We start from the raw sequence: 21,076 nt of genomic DNA, 5'->3' as shown, positions 1-21,076 counted from the left end.
GTAAGCACACGGCCTCACGCGGAAGGCCCATCCACCGCCATTCCTGTTACCCCATACGTCACGTCCAGCTGACGACAAGGCATGCCGAAAGCTGAAAACGCCGTCTGAACAGGCAGGGCAAGCACCAGAACCAGACACAGACATGGCAGGGCTGCTCTCAGGGGCCACCGGACCCAAAGTTTAAAGCAGTGCGATTGGGGACGCCTGGAGGGCTCAGTCGGTTAGGCGTCTGCCTTCGGCTCAGGTCATGATCTCGGGGTCCTGGGATCGAGTCCCCCATCAGGTGCCCTGCTCAGCGGGGGTCTGCTTCTCCCTCTGCCTCTGCCCATCTCCCCTGCTTGTGCTCTTGCTCTCTTTCTCTGTCAAATAAATGCATAAAATCTTCAAAAAATAAAATAAAGTTTATAAATAAAGCAGTGGGATTAATGTGTTACCGGCTCCAAAAGAAAAAGTGGACATTGTGCTTCGTGGGTAATGTACGCACAGAGATAGAAATGCTAAACACAGATCGACGGGAAATGCCAACGATCAAAACCACCATAACAGAAACAAAGAGGGACGGGTGTGGCTGCTGGATGCACCTGTAGGCTGGACACAGCCAAGGGAAGGGTCAGCAGGCGTGCAAACACGTCAAGATACATCAACAGAAACTTCCCAAACTGGAAAGCAAAGAGGGAAAAGCATGAAAAAGATGGAACAGGATATCCAAAAACGACCAGGAAATTCCAAAAGTTGTGCCAGGCATGTGGTGGGATGACCAGGAGAAGCACTAACGACAGGCTCCAGACCACAGATCCGGGACTGAGAGAGCACCAGGCAGGACACACAGGGAGAAAAGAGAAAACGGAATAAAGACAGAAGCCCGACACCTAGCATTTCATAGTCAAACTGTAAACAATCACAGAGAAAACCTTCAGGTAAGCCACAAGACAAAAGCACCTTACCCACAGAAGAACAAGGATAAGAATGATAATTAGACTGGGGCTCCTGGGAGGCTCAGGCAGTTGAGCAGCCGGCTCTTGGTTTCGGCTCAGGTCATGATCTGAGGGTCGTACGATCGAGTCCCACATCAGGCTCCACATGCAGTGTGGAGCCTGCTTAAGATTCTCTTTCCCTCTCCCTCTGCCCCCCCCCCCCCCCCCACCCCTCCCAAGCTCCCCCCCTCGCTCTCTCCCTAAAAGTAAATAAATAAATCTTAAAAAAAAAAAAAAAAAAGAAAGAATGAGGATGCCTGGTGGCTCAGTCAGTTAAGCGGCTGCCTGCGGCTCAGATCATGATCCCAGGGTCCTGGGATCGAGCCCTGCATCGGGCTCCCTGCTCAGAGGGGAGTCTGCTTCTCTCTCTGCCCCTCCCCACCCCCGCTCGTTCTCTTTCTCTCTCACAAAAATAAATAAAAATACTTTAAAAAGAAAAAGAATGATATTGGACTTTTCTTCAGAAACTATGTAAGCACGAGAGGAATGAAACACTCAAGCATTGATAGAAACCCACCAACCTGCAATTCTGTATCCAGTGAACCAGTCCTTCAAGCAAAGGAGAAATAAAAACTTTCTCCCGCAAATGAAATTTGAGGGATTTTAAGATTTATTTATATTTATTTATTTGAGAGCGAGAGAGCATGCACACACACTCTTGATCTCAGGGTTGTGAGTTCAAGCCCCAGGTTGGGCACAGAGCTTACCAAAAATGTTTTTTAATTTTTTTAATTTAAAAACATTTTTTTAAGTTTTATTTAAGTCATCTCTACACCCCACATGGGGCTCAAACTCATGACCCTGAGATCAAGAGTCATACATTCTACCAACTGAGCCAGCTAGGTGCCCCTAAAAAAAATTTTTTTTTAATTCAAGACCCAACTACATGTTGCCCACAGGAAACCCACTTTAAAGAGGGACCTTACTTAATGAAAAGAGTTCTCTGAGAAGATGTGACAATCCTTCACGTGTATGTACCGAACAACACAGCATCAAAATACACAAGGCAAAGACTGATAAAACTGCAAGGAGAAATAAATGAATCCACAATTGCAACTGGAGACTTCAAGACACCCCTCTCTATCAGAAATGGACAAACCCAGCAGGCAGAAAATCAGTGAGGACACAGGTGAACTCAACACCCTCAACCAACAGGATATAATTGATATCTATAGACTACTTCATCCAATAGCTGCAGAATAGACATTCTTCTTAAGCTCACATGAACATTCACCAAGAAACTGCACATTCTGGGCCATAAAACACACCTTAACAAATTTAAAAGACTAGAAACCATACACAGCGTGTTCTCAAATCACAGTGGAATTCTCTGAAAGACACAAGAATAGGGGCGCCTGGGTGGCTCAGATGTTGAGCGTCTGCCTTCGGCTCAGGTCGTGATCCCAGGGTCTTGGGGTAGAGCCCCTCATCGGACTCCCTGCTCGGCGGGGAACCTGCTTCTCCCCATCCCTCTACTGTTCCTCCTGTTTGTGCTCTCTTGCTCTCTCTGCCAAATAAATAAATAAAATCTTTAGGGGCGCCTGGGTGGCTCAGTCACTTGGACGTCTGCCTTCAGCTTGGGTCATGATCCCAGGGTCCTGGGATCGAGCCCCATGTTGGGCTCCCTGCTCAACGGGGAGCCTGAAAAGATAAATAAAATTTTTTTAAAAATCCATTATCAGAAGGTTGCTTTCATGAGTATAAAATCAGAAAGAAAAAGAAAGAAAGAAAGAAGAAAGAAAGAAAGAAAGAAAGAAAAAGAAAAACACAACTATCAAAACACACATAAAAAAATGGATAATCTGAGTAGGTATATGATCTATTAAAGAAATTGAATTGATAACCTTCTAAAACAGAAAGCACCAGGCCTAGACAGGTTCACAGGTAAATTCTACCACACACTAAAGGAAGAAATGATACCAAGTGTCTATAATCTCTTCCAGAAAATAAAAACAGAGAAAATATCCTAACCCATTCTATGAGGTAGCATGACCCTAGTATCAAAATCAAAGACACTACAAGAAAGGAAAAACTACAGATCAATATTTCTCATAAACATAAATGTAAAAATCCTCAACAAAATATTAGCAAATCAAATCCAACAAGGCATAAAGATATTTATATAAATTATATAAAGATAATAAATATACACGATGGCCAAGTTGCATTTATCCCAGGTAGGCAAGGCTGATTCAAAATTCAGAAATAAACTAATGTAATCCATCACACATCAACACTCTAAAGAAGAAAAATCATATGATCAGATCAACAGACGCAGAAAAAGCATCTGACAACATCCAACACCCATTCATGACAAAAACTCTCATCAAACGAGGAATAGAAAGAAACTTCCTCAAATTGATACAGCACATGTAAAAATACCTACAGCTCACATCCTAATTAACAAGTGAGATGCCTGAAGATTGCTTAAGATCAGGAGTAATACAAGGATGTCCTCTCTCACCACTGCTTTTCAACACTGTATCGGAAGTCCGAGCTAATGCAATGAGACAAGAAAAAAAAAGGTACAGATTGGAAAGGAAGAAATCAAGCCGTGTTTGTTTGCAGACGCTCTCTCCGACTGAGAAACCAAACAGGCAGGTCACTCTGGGGATTACCAGGTGCAGGTAAGGTACACACAGTGGCCCAAGTTGGTCCGCCCAGGGCCGTGCCAGGCAATCAATCGCCCGCTCACACAGAAGAGGAGCCGGCGGACATGCATCCAGAACACGGCGGCAGGTACAAGTCAAGCAGCTGAAACTTCAGGAAAGCTGCTTTCAGCAACTGTCCGTGTGGGCTGGGCAGCCCTGCAGGAGACATACACTCATTCTGAAAAGTTTTCTATTTCATCTTCTCTAAGTTGGGGGCTGGGGAGAGGGAATAAAGCTAAACTGTGCATTGGTTTCCCCACCCTCTCTAGGGCTGGGAATCTCCCTCTGAAAGAGCAGTTTGAGAATAAATAAGCAGCACACGTAAGCACTGGCTCATACTTAGCTTCTCACCAATAAACATTCCAGAACGTTTCCACAGAGCGGCAGCTGGCCAGTGCCTTTCCATCTGCTTCCTATGCGCATGTGTAAACCAAATGCAAATGCCTCTTTACATTGATCAATATTAAATTTCATCTATTCTCACATTTCCTGATTTCAAAACTTACTACAAAGCCATAATAACCAAACAATATGATCCTGGTATAAGGAAAAACATACAGACTGATGGAATAGAACACAGTCCAGAAAGAAACCCTCACATACATGGTCAGTTGATTTTTGACAAGGCAGCAAAGACCATCGATAGGGAAAGGACAGTCTTTTCAACAAATGGTGCTGGGAAAACTAGAGTTCCACACAGAGAAGAATGAAGTTGGTCTCTTACCTCACACCACATACAAAAATTAATTCAAATGGATCAAACACCTAAATGTAAGACCTAAAGCTCTAAGAGTCTTAGAAGAAAACAGAGAAACAACTTCATGACATTGGATTTGGCAATGATTTCTTGGTTATGACACCAAAAGCACAGGCAATAAAAGAAAACAGATAAATTGGACCTCACCAAAATTAAAAACATTTGTGCATCAAAGACCATAATCAATAAAGTGGGATGACAACCAACCAATGGGAGCCGGTATTTGCAACCTTACGTCTGATAAGCAGTTAATATCCAGAATATATAAAGAACTCCTATAACTCAACAACCAAAAAACTACACAACCTGTTTAAAAAATAGGCAAAGGACTTAAAACAGACATTTGTCTGAAGAAAATATATAGATGGCCAATAAGCACATGAAAAGATGCTCAACAACACTAGTCATTAGGGAGATGCAAATCAAAGCCACAATGAGAGACTACTTCACACACCCATTCCGATGGCTCCCATCAAAACAGAAAATAAGGGGCGCCTGGGTGGCTCAGTCGTTAAGCGTCTGCATTCGGCTCAGGTCATGATCCCGGGGTCCTGGAATCGAGCCCCGCATCGGGCTCCCTGCTCAGCGGGAAGCCTGCTTCTCCCTCTCCCACTCCCCCTGCTTGTGTTCCCTCTCTCGCTGTGTCTCTCTGTCAAATAAATAAATAAATCTTAAAAAAATAATAATAATAATAATAATGTGCTGGCGAGGACATGGAAGAAAGGGAAGCCTGGCGCACTGCTGGTGGGAGCGTGAAATGGTGTGGCTGCTGGGAAAACAGTGTGTTAATTCCTCAAAAACTGAAAAATAGGGGCGCCTGGGTGGCTCAGTCGTTGGGCGTCTGCCTTCGGCTCAGGTCATGGTCCCAGGGTCCTGGGATCGAGCCCCGCATCGAGCTCCCTGCTCCACAGGAAGCCTGCTTCTCCCTCTCCCACTCCCCCTGCTTGTGTTCCCTCTCTCACTGTATCTCTCTCTCCCAAATAAATAAATAATCTTAAAAAAAAAAAAAACAACTGAAAAATAGAATCACTGTATGACCCAGCAATTCCACTTCCGGGTAGACATCTAAAAAAACTGAAAGCAGGATCTCAAAGAAATCACCCACACTCACAGCAGTGTCATTCCTAATAACCAGAACACGGAAGCAACCCGGTGTCCATCGACGGATGAGGGGCAACACCAACTGTGGTCCATCCACACAGTGGAACGTGACTCAGCCTTCAAACGGGAAGGGAACCCTGCAGTGTGCCACGGCAGGGATGGACCTTGAGGACATTACACAAGTGAAATAAGCCTGTCGCAAAAAGACAAATCCTGTGTGGTTCCACTTATACGAGGTGAGTCGGGGGTTTATGTTGTTGTTTTTTTTTATTGTTGTTGTTGTTTTATTTTTGTGGAAGCACTTGCTTTTTAGAACTGCCAAAGTATATGTTCAGCAGTGTGCCCAGGTTTAAAGGTGTAAATGGGACAAAATAAATTGTGAAAGGAAGTGTAGTTGACTGAAAACTACAGCTGTAATAAGTCTTCCACTTTTTATAGGATTTTTGAGCACATAATTATGCGAATATTTTAATGTTTACTAATGTTTACAGTGGCATTGTGAATAAGTTTTCAGCGGGCTATCTTATCCCTTGACAAAAATATTTTGTCTTTTTCCTATGTAATTTCAGAGTGCTCAGACTCCTGCTAGAGCGGCGGCTGGCAGGGGCTGTGGGAGGGGGAGTTTTTGCGTTGGGAGAGCTTTGGGTTTACGAGGGGAAGAGACTTAGAGACGCAGGCGGATGGTGGTGACGCCTACCCAACAGCACGAATGTACTTAATGCTCCAGACTGTGCACTTAAAGACGGTGAAGATGGGAAACCTTGTTCCATGTATTGTCACAAGGAAGCGAGGGGCGCCTGGCTGGCTCAGGTGGCTGAGCCTCCGACTCGATGTCAGCTCAGGTCTTGATCTCAGGGTCACGAGTTCAAGCCCCAGGCTGGGCTCCACGCTGGGCGTGGACCTACCTGACGACGACAGTAAAGCTAAAGCAGAGACTGAACGGACACTCGTGCCCCCACGGTCACAGGAGCGTGTTCACAACAGTCAAAAACTACGGAACCAGCGCCACGTCAGTGATGGACGAACGGGTCAGTGAAACGGGGGTGTGTATACACCAGAGTCGTGCTCAGTGTTAAAAAGAAAGTTCCAGCACCTGCTGCAACACGGCCACACCAGGGGGACGCGAAGCTGAGTGCAAGGAGCCGGTCACAGAGGGACACTCCGCGTGACTCCACGTGCACGAGGTCCCCAGAGCGGTCAGATCCACAGAGAGACCAGAGTGGGGGGCGGGGGACGGCACGGGGGCTGGGGTTTCAAGGGGACAGAGCTTCCGTTCGGGGAGATGAGAACGTTCTAGACAGGACGGTGGAGGCCGCACAACAACGTGAGTGTGCTTAATGCCACGGAACCGCACACTTAAACGTGGTCAAAATGGGTTAAAATGACAAATTTTGTCATGTGTATATATATATATATATTTTTTTTTTTAATATTTTATTTATTCATTTGACAGAGTGACAGCAGACAAGCAGGGGGAGCGGCAGAGGCAGAGGGAGAAGCAGACTCCCCGCCGGCCAGGGAGCCCGATGCAGGTCATGACCTGAGCTGAAGCAACCGAGGCGCCCCTGTTGTGTATATTTTGCCGCAATAAAAAAGTATCTTATTAGCTTTCTTCAATAATTTCATTTGCTCACAACTTTTTTTGAATCCTAGGCAGCACGCTCCTGTCTGTGAACGGTGCTTGGCGGCAACGACAGTGCCCCGGTGCGCATGCGCAGGACTGCCCCGGTGCGCATGCGCAGGACTGCCCGAGGACTGCCCGGGGACTGCCCCCGCCGCGTGGCCTGGGGGGGTGATGTCACCCGTCACCCGTCTCCTCCTTATCTCTTAGCGCCACCGGGCTGCAAACCCAGCTGGCACATCTCCGGAGAGGATCCTACTTCCTTCATAGGAAGGCGAGCCGCCATTCATTTGAGATTTGCTTCACAGTAACATAATTCTCGGTAGAACAACATTTTCACTGCAGCTGTCATCCTTGTTCCAAATCCAGATGGGACAAGGTGTGCCTGCTGGACAGGGCTTACCATTCCTGTCCCATCGTCCTGCAAGGTCCCCTTCGAGGTCAGCGGCTGGCCCACACCCAGCGCGGGGGACAAGGCGCGGGGCGCCGGGCCGAGCAGCGGATCCCAGCCCGTCAAGGGCACGGCTACAGGGGAGAACGTGACGGAGCGTGAGAGGCCCCGAGGGGCGCGTGACTAGCAGTCACATCTGTCAACGGCCGGCATCGGCGAGGTGGGAGATGAGGCCGCCAGACCGTCTCAGGCACCACCCACCCCGCTGCCCTCCCGCCGCCCTCCGGGGACCACAGCCGGCGCCGAGGCCGCTGGCGAGCTCACGCTCCAGCTCCAGACACAGGAAGTGCTTCCAAAAACCACTGCTGACGGGACACAACGGAAGTCCGTTTTTATACTGAGCCCAAGGTGGCCCCCCGACAACGTCCACCCACCACTGGCCTCGGTCGGCAAGATCCCCGCAGCAGAGCGGGGCCTGACGGAAGGAAGGGCAGGATTTTCACACAGGGTCGGGGACACCAGGGCGGGTGCACGACTTCTCAACACGCCAGGCCTGCCCAAGTGGCCCAGCCCCACTTGCTGGGCGACAGACCACACACACACACACACACACCGTGGCAAACTGTGGGAGAAGGCTTGGAAAGGCTCAGAGGTGGGCCCACCCGTGTAAGACGGGGAACCCCACGCCGCGGCTCCCCCTGCTCCCTGGGAGGGCCGGGAAGACACCCTGCTCTGGAGGACAAGCAGCTCCGAGAAGGTGCAGCTGACGGCAGGAGACGCTCACAGAACTGGGAGCGAGCGGACAACAGGACCCGGGGAGCAGCGCCAGGCAGTTGGCAGGAGCCGCAGGAATGGCCGCGGAGGGGCAGTGGGGTGTGGCCTGCGGGGGCCACGGAGCCCACGGGAGCCACCTACTGCACACACGAGGACGCCGCCCAGCACACGGCTCGGGCATAAAGGATCGATCCCTGACACGGGTCCCAGCCGCAGAAATGTGGCTGAAGGAGAGACGGAGCCCCAGGAGAAGGCACCTGCAGTTCCCCGGGCAGACACGCTGCAGAGATGCCCCCAGGGCCCCTGGAGGGAGGCTTGGAGACGGTGCCAGCACCCTGGGACCTGGACGGCCCACGAGGTCCTGCCGGGGCGGGGGCGTAGGGGCCAGGCCCAGATGTGCGCACGGCGCGTCCTCGGCAGCCAGACCCACGTCCCCCATGTAACAGGAGCAGGCGTGCTTAGCAGCCTCCAGAATGCGGGACCTACTGCCATACGCAAGGCCACGTGGCAGCCCCTGAAACTCATCCCGCTGCTGCCCCTGGCCACGGTTCCGAAGCAGGAACAGCGTCACTGCCAGTGGCCACAGCAGAGATGCGAGCTGCCCTCCAACACTCATGTGGCGCGGGGACGGCGGGCTCCACCTCATGCCCAGCCTGGCTATGCAGAACTGGTGGGCCGTGGCCGTGGCCTGCGTGAGGGAGCTAGACAGATTCTTTGTGAGAGAAGGTGAGCTCATGGGACAAACACATTCCTCTCCAAAGCCGCCAGGAGCCACTCCCATCCACCATCCGGGATGGAGCAAAGCACAGTCACGGTCCTACCCCAGAGCCGCGGGACCCCCGTAGAGACGCACGAGGCCCTCCCCGTTGGCTCAGCCTACGCGCAGCTGATGGAAGGCGGAGGCCAAGCTGGGCTCACCTAGCTGGGAACAGGCCAATGCACACAGTCCCTGTCCCTGGGGCAGACTCTGCGGTCCCCAAAAGGCGCCGTCCCTCGAGGGGGCCAACCAGGCTCTGGGTGGCCGGTCAGCCCCGCTCTTTCCTGGTGAGGACGGATGCATACTCCAGGAAGGGGTTCGCCTGTCCCGCCCGCAGCGTCTCGGCCAGCTCCAGTCCATCCCAAGTGAATCTTTGCACATACGGGTGTGGAGCATGGGCTGAGGGTCACGTTTCCTCTGCGGTGTCCAGCAGCTCCGGCACCGTGCTGAGACCGTCCTTCCCGTCAACGCTGCGTCTGCACCTTCGTCAGAATCCAGCGGGGCGTGTCAGTGTGGGTCGTCTGCCGATACCGCGTGGGAGCAGACGGCCTGGCTCCTCTCGTTTCCTCTTCGGTGATTCTGCTTCTTCTCCCTTTCCATATACATTTTACAGTCATCTTCGGATCTACAAGAAACTCGCTGGGATTTTGATAAGGATTGCATCGAGCGGCGCGTGGGCCTGGGGATACGTGACACACTGACCTGGTTGAGTCCCCCACCCGCCAATGCGGCAGGTCCCCAACATGCAGATCTGTGCTTCCCTGCGCCCCTACTATGTGCTCGGGAAATCCCATACACGTCTGGTTCCATTTGTACCTGTCTTTCTGTTTCTGAAGTAACTGTAAATGGTATTTCATTTTTAATTTTGGTGCCCACTTTGGACGCGTATCGTGGCTCATACACACATCCTGTCTTCCTGAGTTTTTCCATCATGAATGGGTGTTGCTTGTTTTTTCTGCATCAACTGATAGGACCCCTTGAGATTTCTACCTCAGCCTGTCGATACGATGGCTCCCTCTTGGGATCCTGAGCCAGCCCCACGCCCCTTCAGAGTAAGTCGCCCCTTCTCTTTCCAGGAGAGACTGTAGCCCTGGCATCCATTCCCTGGACACGGGAGGGAATCCTCCAGGGAGAGCAGGCGGGCCTGGAGATCCAGACGAGAGCCGGAGTGTCCTCAGTAGTCACAGAGCGATCCAAGCCAGCCGTGCCAGCCCTCCGGACATGATGGGGCGGGGGGGACTCCGGGGGAGCTGGTGCGCGTGCTAGCCGGCCCTACGGAGGCCGGCACCCCCTTCTGCCTGTGGATGAAGCACTCTCCTCACCGTTCTCCAGACCTTCCGGCCCTGTTCTTGACAAGTTTCACGGTGACACATCGGTGTGGACTGCTCCGGGTTCGCCCTGCTTGCGGTACACTCCACTTCTTAAATCGCTACGTTTGTCTTTTGCCAAATGAGTGACATCTCGGACACGACTCCCTGGAACAGTTTCTCGGCCCCTCCGGCCAGGACTCCGACGACGCAAGCGCTGGAAAGCGCTCTCTGGTCCCATGGCTGCCGCCAAGGGGGCTCCTCTGTCCCGCGGGTCATGGCAGGCATTCTGGCTCCCCTGGGACCCCACGGACACCCCAGTCCCACCCGGGTTCATCAGGGGAGAAAGTCCCTGCTCCCGGCCTGGCCTCCTCTGGGGTGGGCGCTGGCCGCCGCTCGGCCTTGGCTGGCACCCCTTTGCTGGTCTTTCGTCCAGACGGAGTGGCTTTCACTGGGGTCTGTCCACGCCTGTCTGTGCTTCTGTGTTGCCGGCCTCTTCGACTCCACGCCTGGGATACATGAGGACAAAGGGAAGCTGGGGGCCTCAGCTGGGGCCTCACCTGGGCCCCCAGGTCCCTGTGGGTCTGCATTGCAGAGGAGCTCGAGGTCGCTGCATGCGCAACATCCAGGATTGTAGCTGTGCCAAGAAAGAGGCCCAGGGAGAGGCACGTACGTGCACCCCACCTTCTGGAAGCAGAAATCCCCAACTTTTACCTTTCGGGGCTTAATAGGGGCCACCTTCTCCCGCACCTGCCCTGTCCTCAGGCACGGCTCTGACTCTCCCCAGTTCTTCCCCAGCCCCTACCCAAACACATAAAAAACATCCTGTCCCCTCTCCCACAGGCACTCGGGCCCAGTCCTGAGTCTCGCCAGGGCCTGGGCTCTTCCACCGTGCCCGGAATCCTCCCGGCTCCTTTCTGGGTGGAACCCTGGCCCTGGACCCACGTGTCCGCCTTCGTGGTGTGTCCCATGCTGTGAGGCAGCATGTCCTCCGGTGGCTCCCTCAGAACAGGGTCGGCCTGGTCACCGTGGCGGGACCCCTTCATCCTGCGAGGTCACACTCTGCAACAGGTCCCGCATCACCGCCCGGAGGCCGCCTCTCCTCCTCCACCCCTGCGGGGCCTCCGGGGTCGACCCTACAATCTCCTTTTGCTCTTTCTGTCTCCCGCTAATTCCCTCTCTCTTCACCTTCCGGTCATTCTTTCTGGGTGCCTTTCCTGACTTTCATTCAACCCCTGTAACGAACGCTTTAAGACACACACGGACGTACCTCTCGTTCCAAAAGCCCCGTTTGCAGCTCTTTATTTAGAAGTGGAGCCTGTTACCTCAGAGTTCACGGTGTTTGCTCTTACCTCTCCGAGGACATTACATTCACACACCCCCCGTTTCCTGCGTGGCTGCGGCCACATTCACACTTGCCTCTCGTGTTTGCCGTGGGCTCTATGTCCTTGGACGTGTATGAATCCGCGCTGCCCCTGACAGAAGCCATGCGCACGGGCAGGGTCACCGGCCGCAGCTGCGCTCAGGCTGGTGGGCGGTAACCCCGGCTTCCCCCTGAAGGCACCCTGGGGACCCGCGTGTGGGCAGGCGTTCTGGAAGCTCGGCAGGGAGAGGGGCGGGGGACTCTCCACTCCGTACACGGGCTTCATGTGGTCTTCACTTGGGGTCGCTCCAACCCTCCTCTGTGCCAAGTGTCCCCACGCCTGAGCCTCCCCAGTCCCCCGTCTCTGCCAGGGACACCACCCACCTCCCCTGTCACCTGATGGCCAGGCGAGAGCAGAAACCCCTCCAAGGACACCAACCACCCCACACCCTCCCCGGCCGGGGGTCGGGCTGGACCACTGCATCCTCTGAGAGCCCTCGGTCCCGGCTGGCTCCGTGAACTCCGCTCCCCCACCTTCCCCGGCGCCCCCTCCAAGCGCAGGCACCACGCTCCTGACGGACCCCCCCCGACCTCGAGGCCGCAGCCCCTCGCCCTGGCTCACTTTCACCCAGCGTGTTTGGGGGCCGCGTGCGCCACGCTTACCCGCAGGTGCCTGCACACAGGACTGGACAGGGTTTGGGAGACCCACGCCCTTGGCCGTGACCACAAACGCGGAACACAAACACACGCCCGCCCTCGAGAGAAAGGAGGCGGCTGCTCCCATAGAAAGAGCTGGAAATGGGGCCAGCAGACAGGAGCGCGGAGCGTGAGCGGTCACCCGCCCCAGCAGCGCCGGCGTGTGGGCGGGCGGCGCATCGGGCGGCCGGACTTACCTTCACCTCCTTCTCGATGTAGTCGCTCAGCAGTCTGTCGGGCTCCACGCGCTCGGGCAGGGACAGCGCCACAGTGTGCAGAGGGCGCCGCTCTGTCACCTTCTCATGCGCTTTCTTATCTCTACTCTTTTCACCTTTTAGGAATACTCGTTTAAACGGCGACACAATTCCAGGCTGCAGGCAGAAACGGCAAGGGTTGGAGGTCGTTATTCACGAAGGCTCCGGGGGCCCCCACGGCGCACAAGCCAAAGTGGCCGAGCCACCACCACGGTCCCCATGCAAAGGGGCTGCGCGTGCGGCCCGGGGAGGACGGTACCGAGAATGCCGCTGGGGCTGGGGGAGGGGCCGGTGCCGCCTCGGGCCGTGGAGTGGGGGGCCGCTCCGAAGGGCAAGGGCGCGCTCTCCGGGCGAGTAATCTCGCGGCTCAGGGGAGGGCAGGACGGGGGAGAATCCCCCCAGAAGACAGCAACGTAGCGCCAGCCCAGCCCCTGGCTCCAGCAGGTCCCCTCGCTCCAGGAGCCCGGGGCAGGCACCGCGGCCTCAACAGAGGATGCAGCTCAGCAGCCGAGAGCCCAGCTGCTCCCTGTGTCCACGCCTGCGCGCCGCGTGCCCTTCCCGCCGCCAGGGCCTCCCTGCCCCGGGGGCTGACCACACTGGGCGACGCGCACGAGGGAGGCTAATCCTCCCAGCAAAGCAAACCTACAGAGCGTGAGCCAGGGGGCCCAGGAGCAGGCCTGGTGTCCCTTCCCTGGGACCCTGCCAGGGAGCCCCTCACCTGCCGTGGTCACCGCACACCTGCTCGCGGACAGGTGCAGGCTCACTGCTTCCAGCCAACCCAAAGGAATACAAACCAGAGAAAACGAGATGCCAATGCACGGCCTGGGCAGGGAACTACCACACAGGGACCCAAAGTCCCCCTCAGACCAAGGAGGCAGCCCACCTGCCCAGACGGCCCGGCGCCCAACCGTAGCCAGGACCCACAGGCTCGGCTCGGACCCACGCTCACAGGAACAACAGAGACGAGCTACATACCTCTGTCACCGAACGGTCCTTACGAGTTTCTCCTGCGCATGGGGGAAGTTCAGCCGTAGGCCGAGTCCCGCACAAACCAGTGCCGTGACCTTTGAAGCCGTGAGGCTCCTCACCAACCCATCAGCCTCGCAGGCGGTGGGTAAACAGGTGCACTGACCCCCCACACAGGCAGCCAAGGCCTCGGGGTCTCTCCCACCTGCACCCACCAGCACACTCTGCCCTTAAGCAGCTCCCCCGCCTGGGAGCACCCCTCCCTGACTTAGAGCACCCCTCCCCTCCCTGGAGCAGCACCCCGCCCACACACCCTGGAGCACCTCCTGGTTCCCACTCCCACACCCCTCCATGGAGCCCCTCCAGGGTGAGTGGGCTAAGGCTGCCACCGAAGCTGGATGATGTCTCCACGGAGCTTCATTTACTTATCTCTCTACTCTTTATATTTCCAGTTTCCACCTCAGCAAGTTCTTTACGTAAGGATGAGAGCCCCTCCTGCCTACAGATGCTCACGCTTCAGCTGAGACAAGATGCCCAGGGCCTCAGAGGCACACGGACGCACTGCAGAAGGAAGGGAGCATCTCCGGGGAGCCTGCCCGCCCCTGGGGTCTGTCCAGGCTCTGTTCTCTTCAACCCCTGGGAGTTTCAGGCCTGCACAATTTAGGGGCGTGGCCAAGAGTGGGGGGTGCTCTGCGTGAAAGCCTGGGGCCTCAGAGCAGGTGGGCGCTATGTGCGGCACATGTGGGGAATGGTGGGAAACGGTCACCTGCAATCGGCCAAACACCTACAGGACATTTTAAGTTGCAAATGACCCTGGAAATGTGGTAAAGCGAACACCACGTTTCACCAGCCCTACCCCAGGCAGGCAGGCCACGCGGGACTGGGGCTGCCTCTCTGGCCCGCACCCTGGTCAGCAGGGCCATTCCTGACCCCCGCCTTCCGTACACAGAGCACCTCCCAGTTCCTGTGACAGGGCACGTGCAAACCTTGACCCTCTCGAGACGTGCGAGCCCCACAGACGCAGACATCTGTGCTCACACCATGTCTCCCTGGCGACCCCACAAGGCTCACCCTCCCGGATCGTGACCAGCCGGGGCACAGGCTGCGGGCGGGTCTGAACCAGTGGCGCACACAGCCACTCACACGCGCTCTCCCACCTCTCTCCGCCTCTGCTCCTGGGAGCAACGGAAACCAGCTCTGAGAGGACAGGTCTGCCGAGGTCGGCCTCTGACCGTGACGCCCACGGCAAATCACCAGATCCACAGATCGCAGGCAGCCCACGCCGCCCCTCTGTGCGTGAGGTACAGCTCACAAAATCACAGTCAGCACACACAACTGGCCCGTGCTGGGAGGGACCCCGGGCCTCAGCCCTGCAGCCCACCCTGAACACAGACCCTCTGCGGGCGGGTCAGCGGCCCCTGTGCGGCCCCTGCAGCGCGAGAAAACCCGGACAGCCCACTCCAGAGGCCCCCGCCTGCCCAAGGGCCGCCACTCCCGAGGCGGAGCCCCACCCCGTCCTCCTCGGCCGCCACCCCTTGGGACCCCGCGCGGGATCCTGGCACCCGGGGGAGGGGTAAGTGCTGGTCAGCGAACGTTCGGCGCCCACGCTGGCCAGGCGTGGGGAAGGCCCCGTGGGGGAACGAGACGGCTCCTATGTCAGGAGGGCACAGGCAGGCCGGGAAGTGAGCCCAAAGCAGGTGAGCAGGCGCTGAACGCAGGATGGAAACCTGCCGCCCCGGAGGCGAACGTCAGTGGCAACCGCCCTGCCTTCAAAGGTGTCGCCATGGCAACAAGGCACGAGCCCGAGCCCGCGAGGCCCGGGGGGCACCCGCCCTGCAGGCCCCACGCACAACCCGCTGGCCAAGCACGGCCCGGTGGGGACAGCCTCCGTGCGGAGCCCTGAATGCCCACGCCACCGGCTTTTACCTGAGTGGTGCACGAGCTTTCCCAGAAAGTGGAACACTGAAACCACTGGTAGAGGAACAGATCGCGGCAAAGCTGCCCCTTCCCACTGCCACCCGAGCTCGGGTCAGCGGCGAGTTCCCTGCCGGCCGCAGGACGCGGGGCCCTCCGCCTCTCCAGACACGCCGCGACCAAGAGGACACCCGGCTTTGGGAACGGACGTCGCTCTTCAACGTGAAAATGTAAAGTGAGGTTCTGGCTAAGAAAACACATGGAGAGACAATTCAGAATATTCTGACCCAGAAGCAGGGTTCCCGAACACGATCACAGATCCTTTAATTTCTGGAATATTCTGCAGTTCAAGACGTCGAGTTTTAAAAGCGTTTCTAGTAGTGCCAGCGCCCCTTCTTCGCTCAACAGGAATTTTTACTGAGCGCTGATGTTCATCGTTATCACCAAAAGGATCTCATGATCCCTGACCCCAGAAGGCAAAGGATGAACTCAGCCCCCAGAAGGAGCACGATGCTGAGTACAATTTCCCTTCAAGAATGGAGCCCGGCACTGGGTGTGGCCTGGGGTCCACCTAAGCCTAAATCTGCTGTGAAGAGAAGGGACCCTGAGGGTCCAGGTCCGGGGCGGGGGCAGGGATGCGAGGCTTGCGTGGCATACAGAACACCTGCCATTTCTGTAACCGAGGGGAACTTTCTGGACTGGCTTGGAAACGAGCCCTAGATCCTTACCTAGTCTTACAATATCTTCCATTCCGTGCTGAAACCACCTTTGAAGTTGGGGACCTAGAAGGTCGCTCTTAAACACTCAGTTCTGGCTGCTGAGCGTTTCCCAGAGGAGGCCCTGACTTTGCAGGGCTGAAGCTCGGCTTCTCTGCTCACCTGGGGCGTCCGGGCTCTGAGCAAGTGTGTCTCCTACGTAAATTCTCGGAGGCTAACATCTCTGCCGGAGCATCTAACTGACAACGAGCAATGCATCTCTGAAAGAACCAGCACAACCACTCGTGGGGCAGTGGTCTCCACCTGAGACCAGAGTTAATCGTGAGGCGACACACCAGCTGGCTGCATGTGCACAGCACAGGCTCGGCAGGCCCTGCACGAGTCCCCAGCAGCCAGGAGGCGAGGGACTGCGCAGAGCACCCTGAGCGCCTTGGTGCAGGTCCACACGTCCTCGAGGACTATCTTACCGATCCTTTAGTTAATACAAAACTGCCCCCAAACAAACACTTTCCAAGTGCAAGGCCGCGGGTGTCCTTAAGTCCAGCATTCAGCAAATGTCTAACAAGTGCGTGGCAGATGCCCGACCCTGAGGCTGCAACGTGAGGGAGCCTCCGTCCCTCCCCGGGGCCCGGCGGACGGGCAGCTGCACGCAGCGGTCAGGGCCGCGCAGGGCTGCGGTCAAGCCCGGGGGAGGCACCGAGGCCAGAGCGGCGGTCGGGCAAACAGCTCGCAGGCCCGTTGCGGCAGAAACCCGAGGCCGGGCAGCCAGCGGGCGCACTCGGCACCGTGGCACATCCTCTCCCTCGAGCTTCTAGCCACAGAGCACCTTCGTGTCACGCCCGTGCGGCAACACTGCCGACCTTTTCTTGTTTTTAAGACTTTTAAGTGTTCGCTACACCCCGTGCGGGGCTCGAACTCACAACCCCGACATCACGAGTCGCAGGCTCCTCCAACGGAGCAGCCAGGCGCCCCCAGACTCACCCCCAGGGCTCATCTTAATATCAACTAACTACCAGCATTCTCGGCTATGCGGGTCAACAGATGCGCTTTTAAAGAAATCTTCAGTACGAAGTGCCCACCAACGGGAAAAGAACCTGTTTGAGGGGCTAGATGCCCAGGAGGAGCAGGACACAGCCCGCGCCCTCCAGCCTTCCCCAGACTGCAAGGCCCCCACCTCAGGGCCCCCGACGGCTTGTGTGGGGGGCACGCGCACGGCGCCTTCTGTGGGGTCCTGGCACAGACAACATCCTGGGTGTGTGTCTACCAGTGCGGCGGGCTCTTTGTCTTCACCCTTTCCCTAAATCACATTCCTACTCAGATCCTGCGTCCTAACCAACCACAAATCCACGTGAAACCTGCTCTTCCCCCGCAGATGGGACACCTAGGCCTCCTACTCCTTGGGTTAAGACGGGTGGGCCCTCCTCATCTGTTCACCGACCGCCACCAGCCACCGCTTCTCAGACCCGGAAGCCAGAGGGAACCCTCCTCCCCTCTTCCGAAAGCGGGGATCGTGGGCCTGGGTCACCCTGGCTCATGAACACACCCCCGACGGGCCCACACGCTCGTTCTGGCCGGCTCCTTCCCCGCTGGACTTGCACCTACCTCGTTCTCCATGGGGCACCCGCTGGAAAGTCTGAGGAGGAGCTCTGGTTCCTCCCCCTCTGCCGAAAGTTACTGTGCATTCTCCTCTGTTCACTTCTGATCTTGTTGAAAAATATGGTCAGATGTTAGCCCTCCCTCTGAAAAAAATATGTGAATGAACAGGAAGACCAGAAACCACAGCTTCCTTCTGCAAACCCCACTGAAGCTGTTTACCGTTTGTTAAAAAGGGTAAGAGACAGGCCGCACCTCCCACTGCTGGCCAAATCCAACGGCCGCGAGCACAAAAAGATCCGAGTAAAGCGCCGTGTGCTGGAGGTGGTCAGGAGCTCTCGTGCCCACGGCGGCCTCCCCGCATTTCTAGCCAGCGCTGTGTGGTCCGCTGAAGGACGTTATTCTGGAAGTCCAACCACTCTGCAACTCCACTGCTAACAGGAGTGACCAGGCAAACCCGGACCCCACCCGTGTGTGGTCACCTCTGCCCCACGCGCCCAGCTCAGGGCTGGGGCAGAGCGCGCCCACGGAGCCCTCAGCCTGCAACAGCCTCTGTGCCCCCCGGGACTCCCGAGTTTGAGGTCCCCACGTGACACAGAAGAGCATGTTTCCGAGCAAGTTCCTTTCAACGTCTTTAGGGTCAAACCTCCCCATCTAGAAAGCAGAAGCTGGTGTGCTGATGGGGAGGCCTGACGTGGAATATTCCAGAACAGCCTGTCAACAGGAAAGGCTACGTAAGTGAGCGTCTGGTTCATCAGAGTGACCATGTGTGCTCACAGATCAACAGACTTAACAAGCACAACACAAGTCTGTTATTAGGATGAACCAAACCAAAGTGCTGGCATTTCAACAGATTTTTGCCCATAAAAATGGCCTTTTCACATGGTTCCACTTAAACTGTACTGAAGTTCAGTACTTCTGGACTGAGAAGACCGAGGGCTCCGAAGCAATCACCCCAATCGCCCCAAGGACGAGCACGCGCGTCACAGACACAGAAGGCGCCGCAGGACGGGGAGGTGGCCCCGAACCAGATGTGCTCAAATAAAGCCCGGCATCGACCAGACTGTCCCTTTATCTCCTGAGGGACTTGGGGCGGCACGTGCCCTGGGTGCAAACATCTCCTTCTTTCTCCAAGATACCCCGGTGCAGCAGGACCGGTGAGGGCCGGTGCAGAGCGGCCGCCAGGATGGGCACAACTACCAGACACCCCGGTGGCGCCCCAGCCAGGTGGCCTGCTTTCACAGATGCCACGGCTGCCCGCTGGGCAAGAAAGAGCAAGGCCAGCGAGCGCACAGGCAGACACCGCAGACCAGACACAGGGACGGACGCATGGCCCCTTGCAGGCGTCTCGGGAGGGCTGCCCCCAAACGCAGCGGTAACACCCAGCAAGCAAGGGTGTCGAGATGCAGAGGCCAGCAGAGAGCAGCCACGACCACGGCTGAAACCAGTGACCGGGATGCAGCCCACAGCCGAGACCCCCTACAAACGGACATTCCAGCCGGTGTGCCGACAGCGCTCACTCTGAACCCCACTCAAACAACGCACCAGCCCCCAAGACAATTCCATCCCCCGGTCTCGGTAGGGCCATATCACAAGCAAACTGTCCTCGACGGTGATCACACTGTGCTCTTCGCCAGTGAAAACGTTGTGGAGGGCGCCCGGGTGGCTCAGTCGGTGAAAGGTCTGCCTTCCGCTCAGGTCATGCTCCCGGGGTCCTGGGATCGAGTCCCGCATCGGGCTCCCTGCTCTGCGGGGAGTCTGCTTCTCTCTCTGCCCCTCACCCTGCTCTCGTGCTCTCTCTCGCTCACTTGCGCTCTCTCTCAAATAAATAAATAAATAAAATCTTTAAAAAAAAAATTGTTGTGGAAATGTGTTTCCTCTCTGCTTGAAGAATACCTACCAACATCCCTGATTTCACCTCTGGGCCCAGGAGACCTAACACAGTCACTACGTGGCCTTTTCACGTGAAAAGTTGGCTCATCCCATCCTAGAACACAAAGCAAAACATGGAAAATAGGAAGATATGACAAATACTACAGGTCACAGAGGCTGGACCCATAAAGTCTGTTGGTGACCTGGGAGGGGACCAGAAGGGACACAAGCCCTGAAGACAGCGATGAAGGACGGGCTCTACAGACGGAAAAGCCCTCGTACCAAGGCCAACGGGGACAGATGGACTCCAGACACACAGACCCAGCCTCCTAAGACTGCAGGGCTCCAAGAGGGAACCGGAACAAGATCAGAGCAGCATCCCTGTAAAGCTCTGAGGGGAAATTATTTTGAACCTAGAAGTTAATATGAAGTCAAACTGTCCATCAAGTTCAAGCAAAATAATGTTACGTTCATATTTGAAGTGCCTTGGAATGTTTACACCTAAAACCTCGTTTTGAAAAACATACTAGAGGATGTACTACCAGCAAAAGTGTCCAGGAGAGAAAAAGATGTGGACTCCAGGGGACGATGCAAGTGACCCAGACACACGATGACCTAATCACAGGGTGAGTCACGCACTGAGCCAACACAGCAATGGGTCCAAATTAAAATAGAACAGCAGGGGCGCCTGGGTGGCTCAGTCGTTAAGCGTCTGCCTTCGGCTCAGGTCATGATCTCGGGGTCCTGGGATCGAGCCCCGCATCGGGCTCCCTGCTGTGCGGGGAGTCTGCTTCTCCCTCTCCCTCTGCTGCTCCCCCTGCTTCTGCGCTCTCTCTCTGTCAAATAAATAAATAAAATCTTAAAAAAAAAAAAGAAAATTAACTAACAAAACTGACAAAAGATTAAAAAGAAAAAGAAGAAAATGAAGAGCAAGTGGGAGGATGAAGGTGGACATGAGTTCTGACCAGCAGTCTTAGTTCTCCACAGCTCACGACATTGCCAAAGACCCAGCACCCCAACTCCCCAAATAAAATAAGCTCAGTGCAAACCTACAAGAAACAGGTTGAGTGTTTCATTTGGAACCCCTGTGTCATCCCTCACCCACCACACATCCTCAGTTCAGTCAGAATAGCCAAGTTAAATGCTGCCTCCTTTCTCTCTGGTCACAGCTGTCAAAGTAACGCTGTGCCTTAACAGTCGCCGAAGGTGAACAGGAACGAACCACAGCCATCGCCTTGTGGATGCTCAGAAGTCCCCTCCTCTGGCCAGCAGTGGGGGACAGCTCAGGGAGGGAACAGCTCAGGCAGGGGACAGCTCACACAAGAGACAGCTCAGGCAGGGGACAGCTCAGACCAAGGATAGCTCAGGC

The 21,076-nt window shown here is 55.6% G+C and overlaps 1 protein-coding gene across 4 annotated transcripts in view; it reads right to left on the bottom strand.

Annotated features, from left to right (window-relative positions):
• Positions 1 to 21,076, bottom strand: part of CCM2 (CCM2 scaffold protein) — a 45,566-nt gene that overhangs the window by 8,290 nt on the left and 16,200 nt on the right. The window contains exons 1-3 of one of the 4 annotated variants that reach the window (XM_032430494.1): positions 18,091 to 18,616; positions 17,845 to 17,981; positions 12,590 to 12,763 (exon numbers count right to left, since the gene is read on the bottom strand). The exons of 1 other annotated variant lie outside the window; for it this stretch is intronic. In XM_032430494.1, coding sequence (XP_032286385.1) covers positions 12,590 to 12,763; positions 17,845 to 17,856 — 186 coding nt within the window. In that variant the 5' untranslated portion in view covers positions 17,857 to 17,981; positions 18,091 to 18,616. Of the gene's footprint in view, positions 1 to 12,589; positions 12,764 to 17,844; positions 18,617 to 21,076 lie in introns of those variants that run through there. 2 more of the 4 variants (XM_032430493.1, XM_032430496.1) reach the window with 2 other exon arrangements.

This window comes from Phoca vitulina, unplaced genomic scaffold (assembly GCF_004348235.1).
Source record: "Phoca vitulina isolate PV1807 unplaced genomic scaffold, GSC_HSeal_1.0 scaffold44, whole genome shotgun sequence".
NCBI classification, from domain to species: Eukaryota; Metazoa; Chordata; class Mammalia; order Carnivora; family Phocidae; genus Phoca; species Phoca vitulina.
This window is presented reverse-complemented; position numbering and strand designations above follow the sequence as displayed.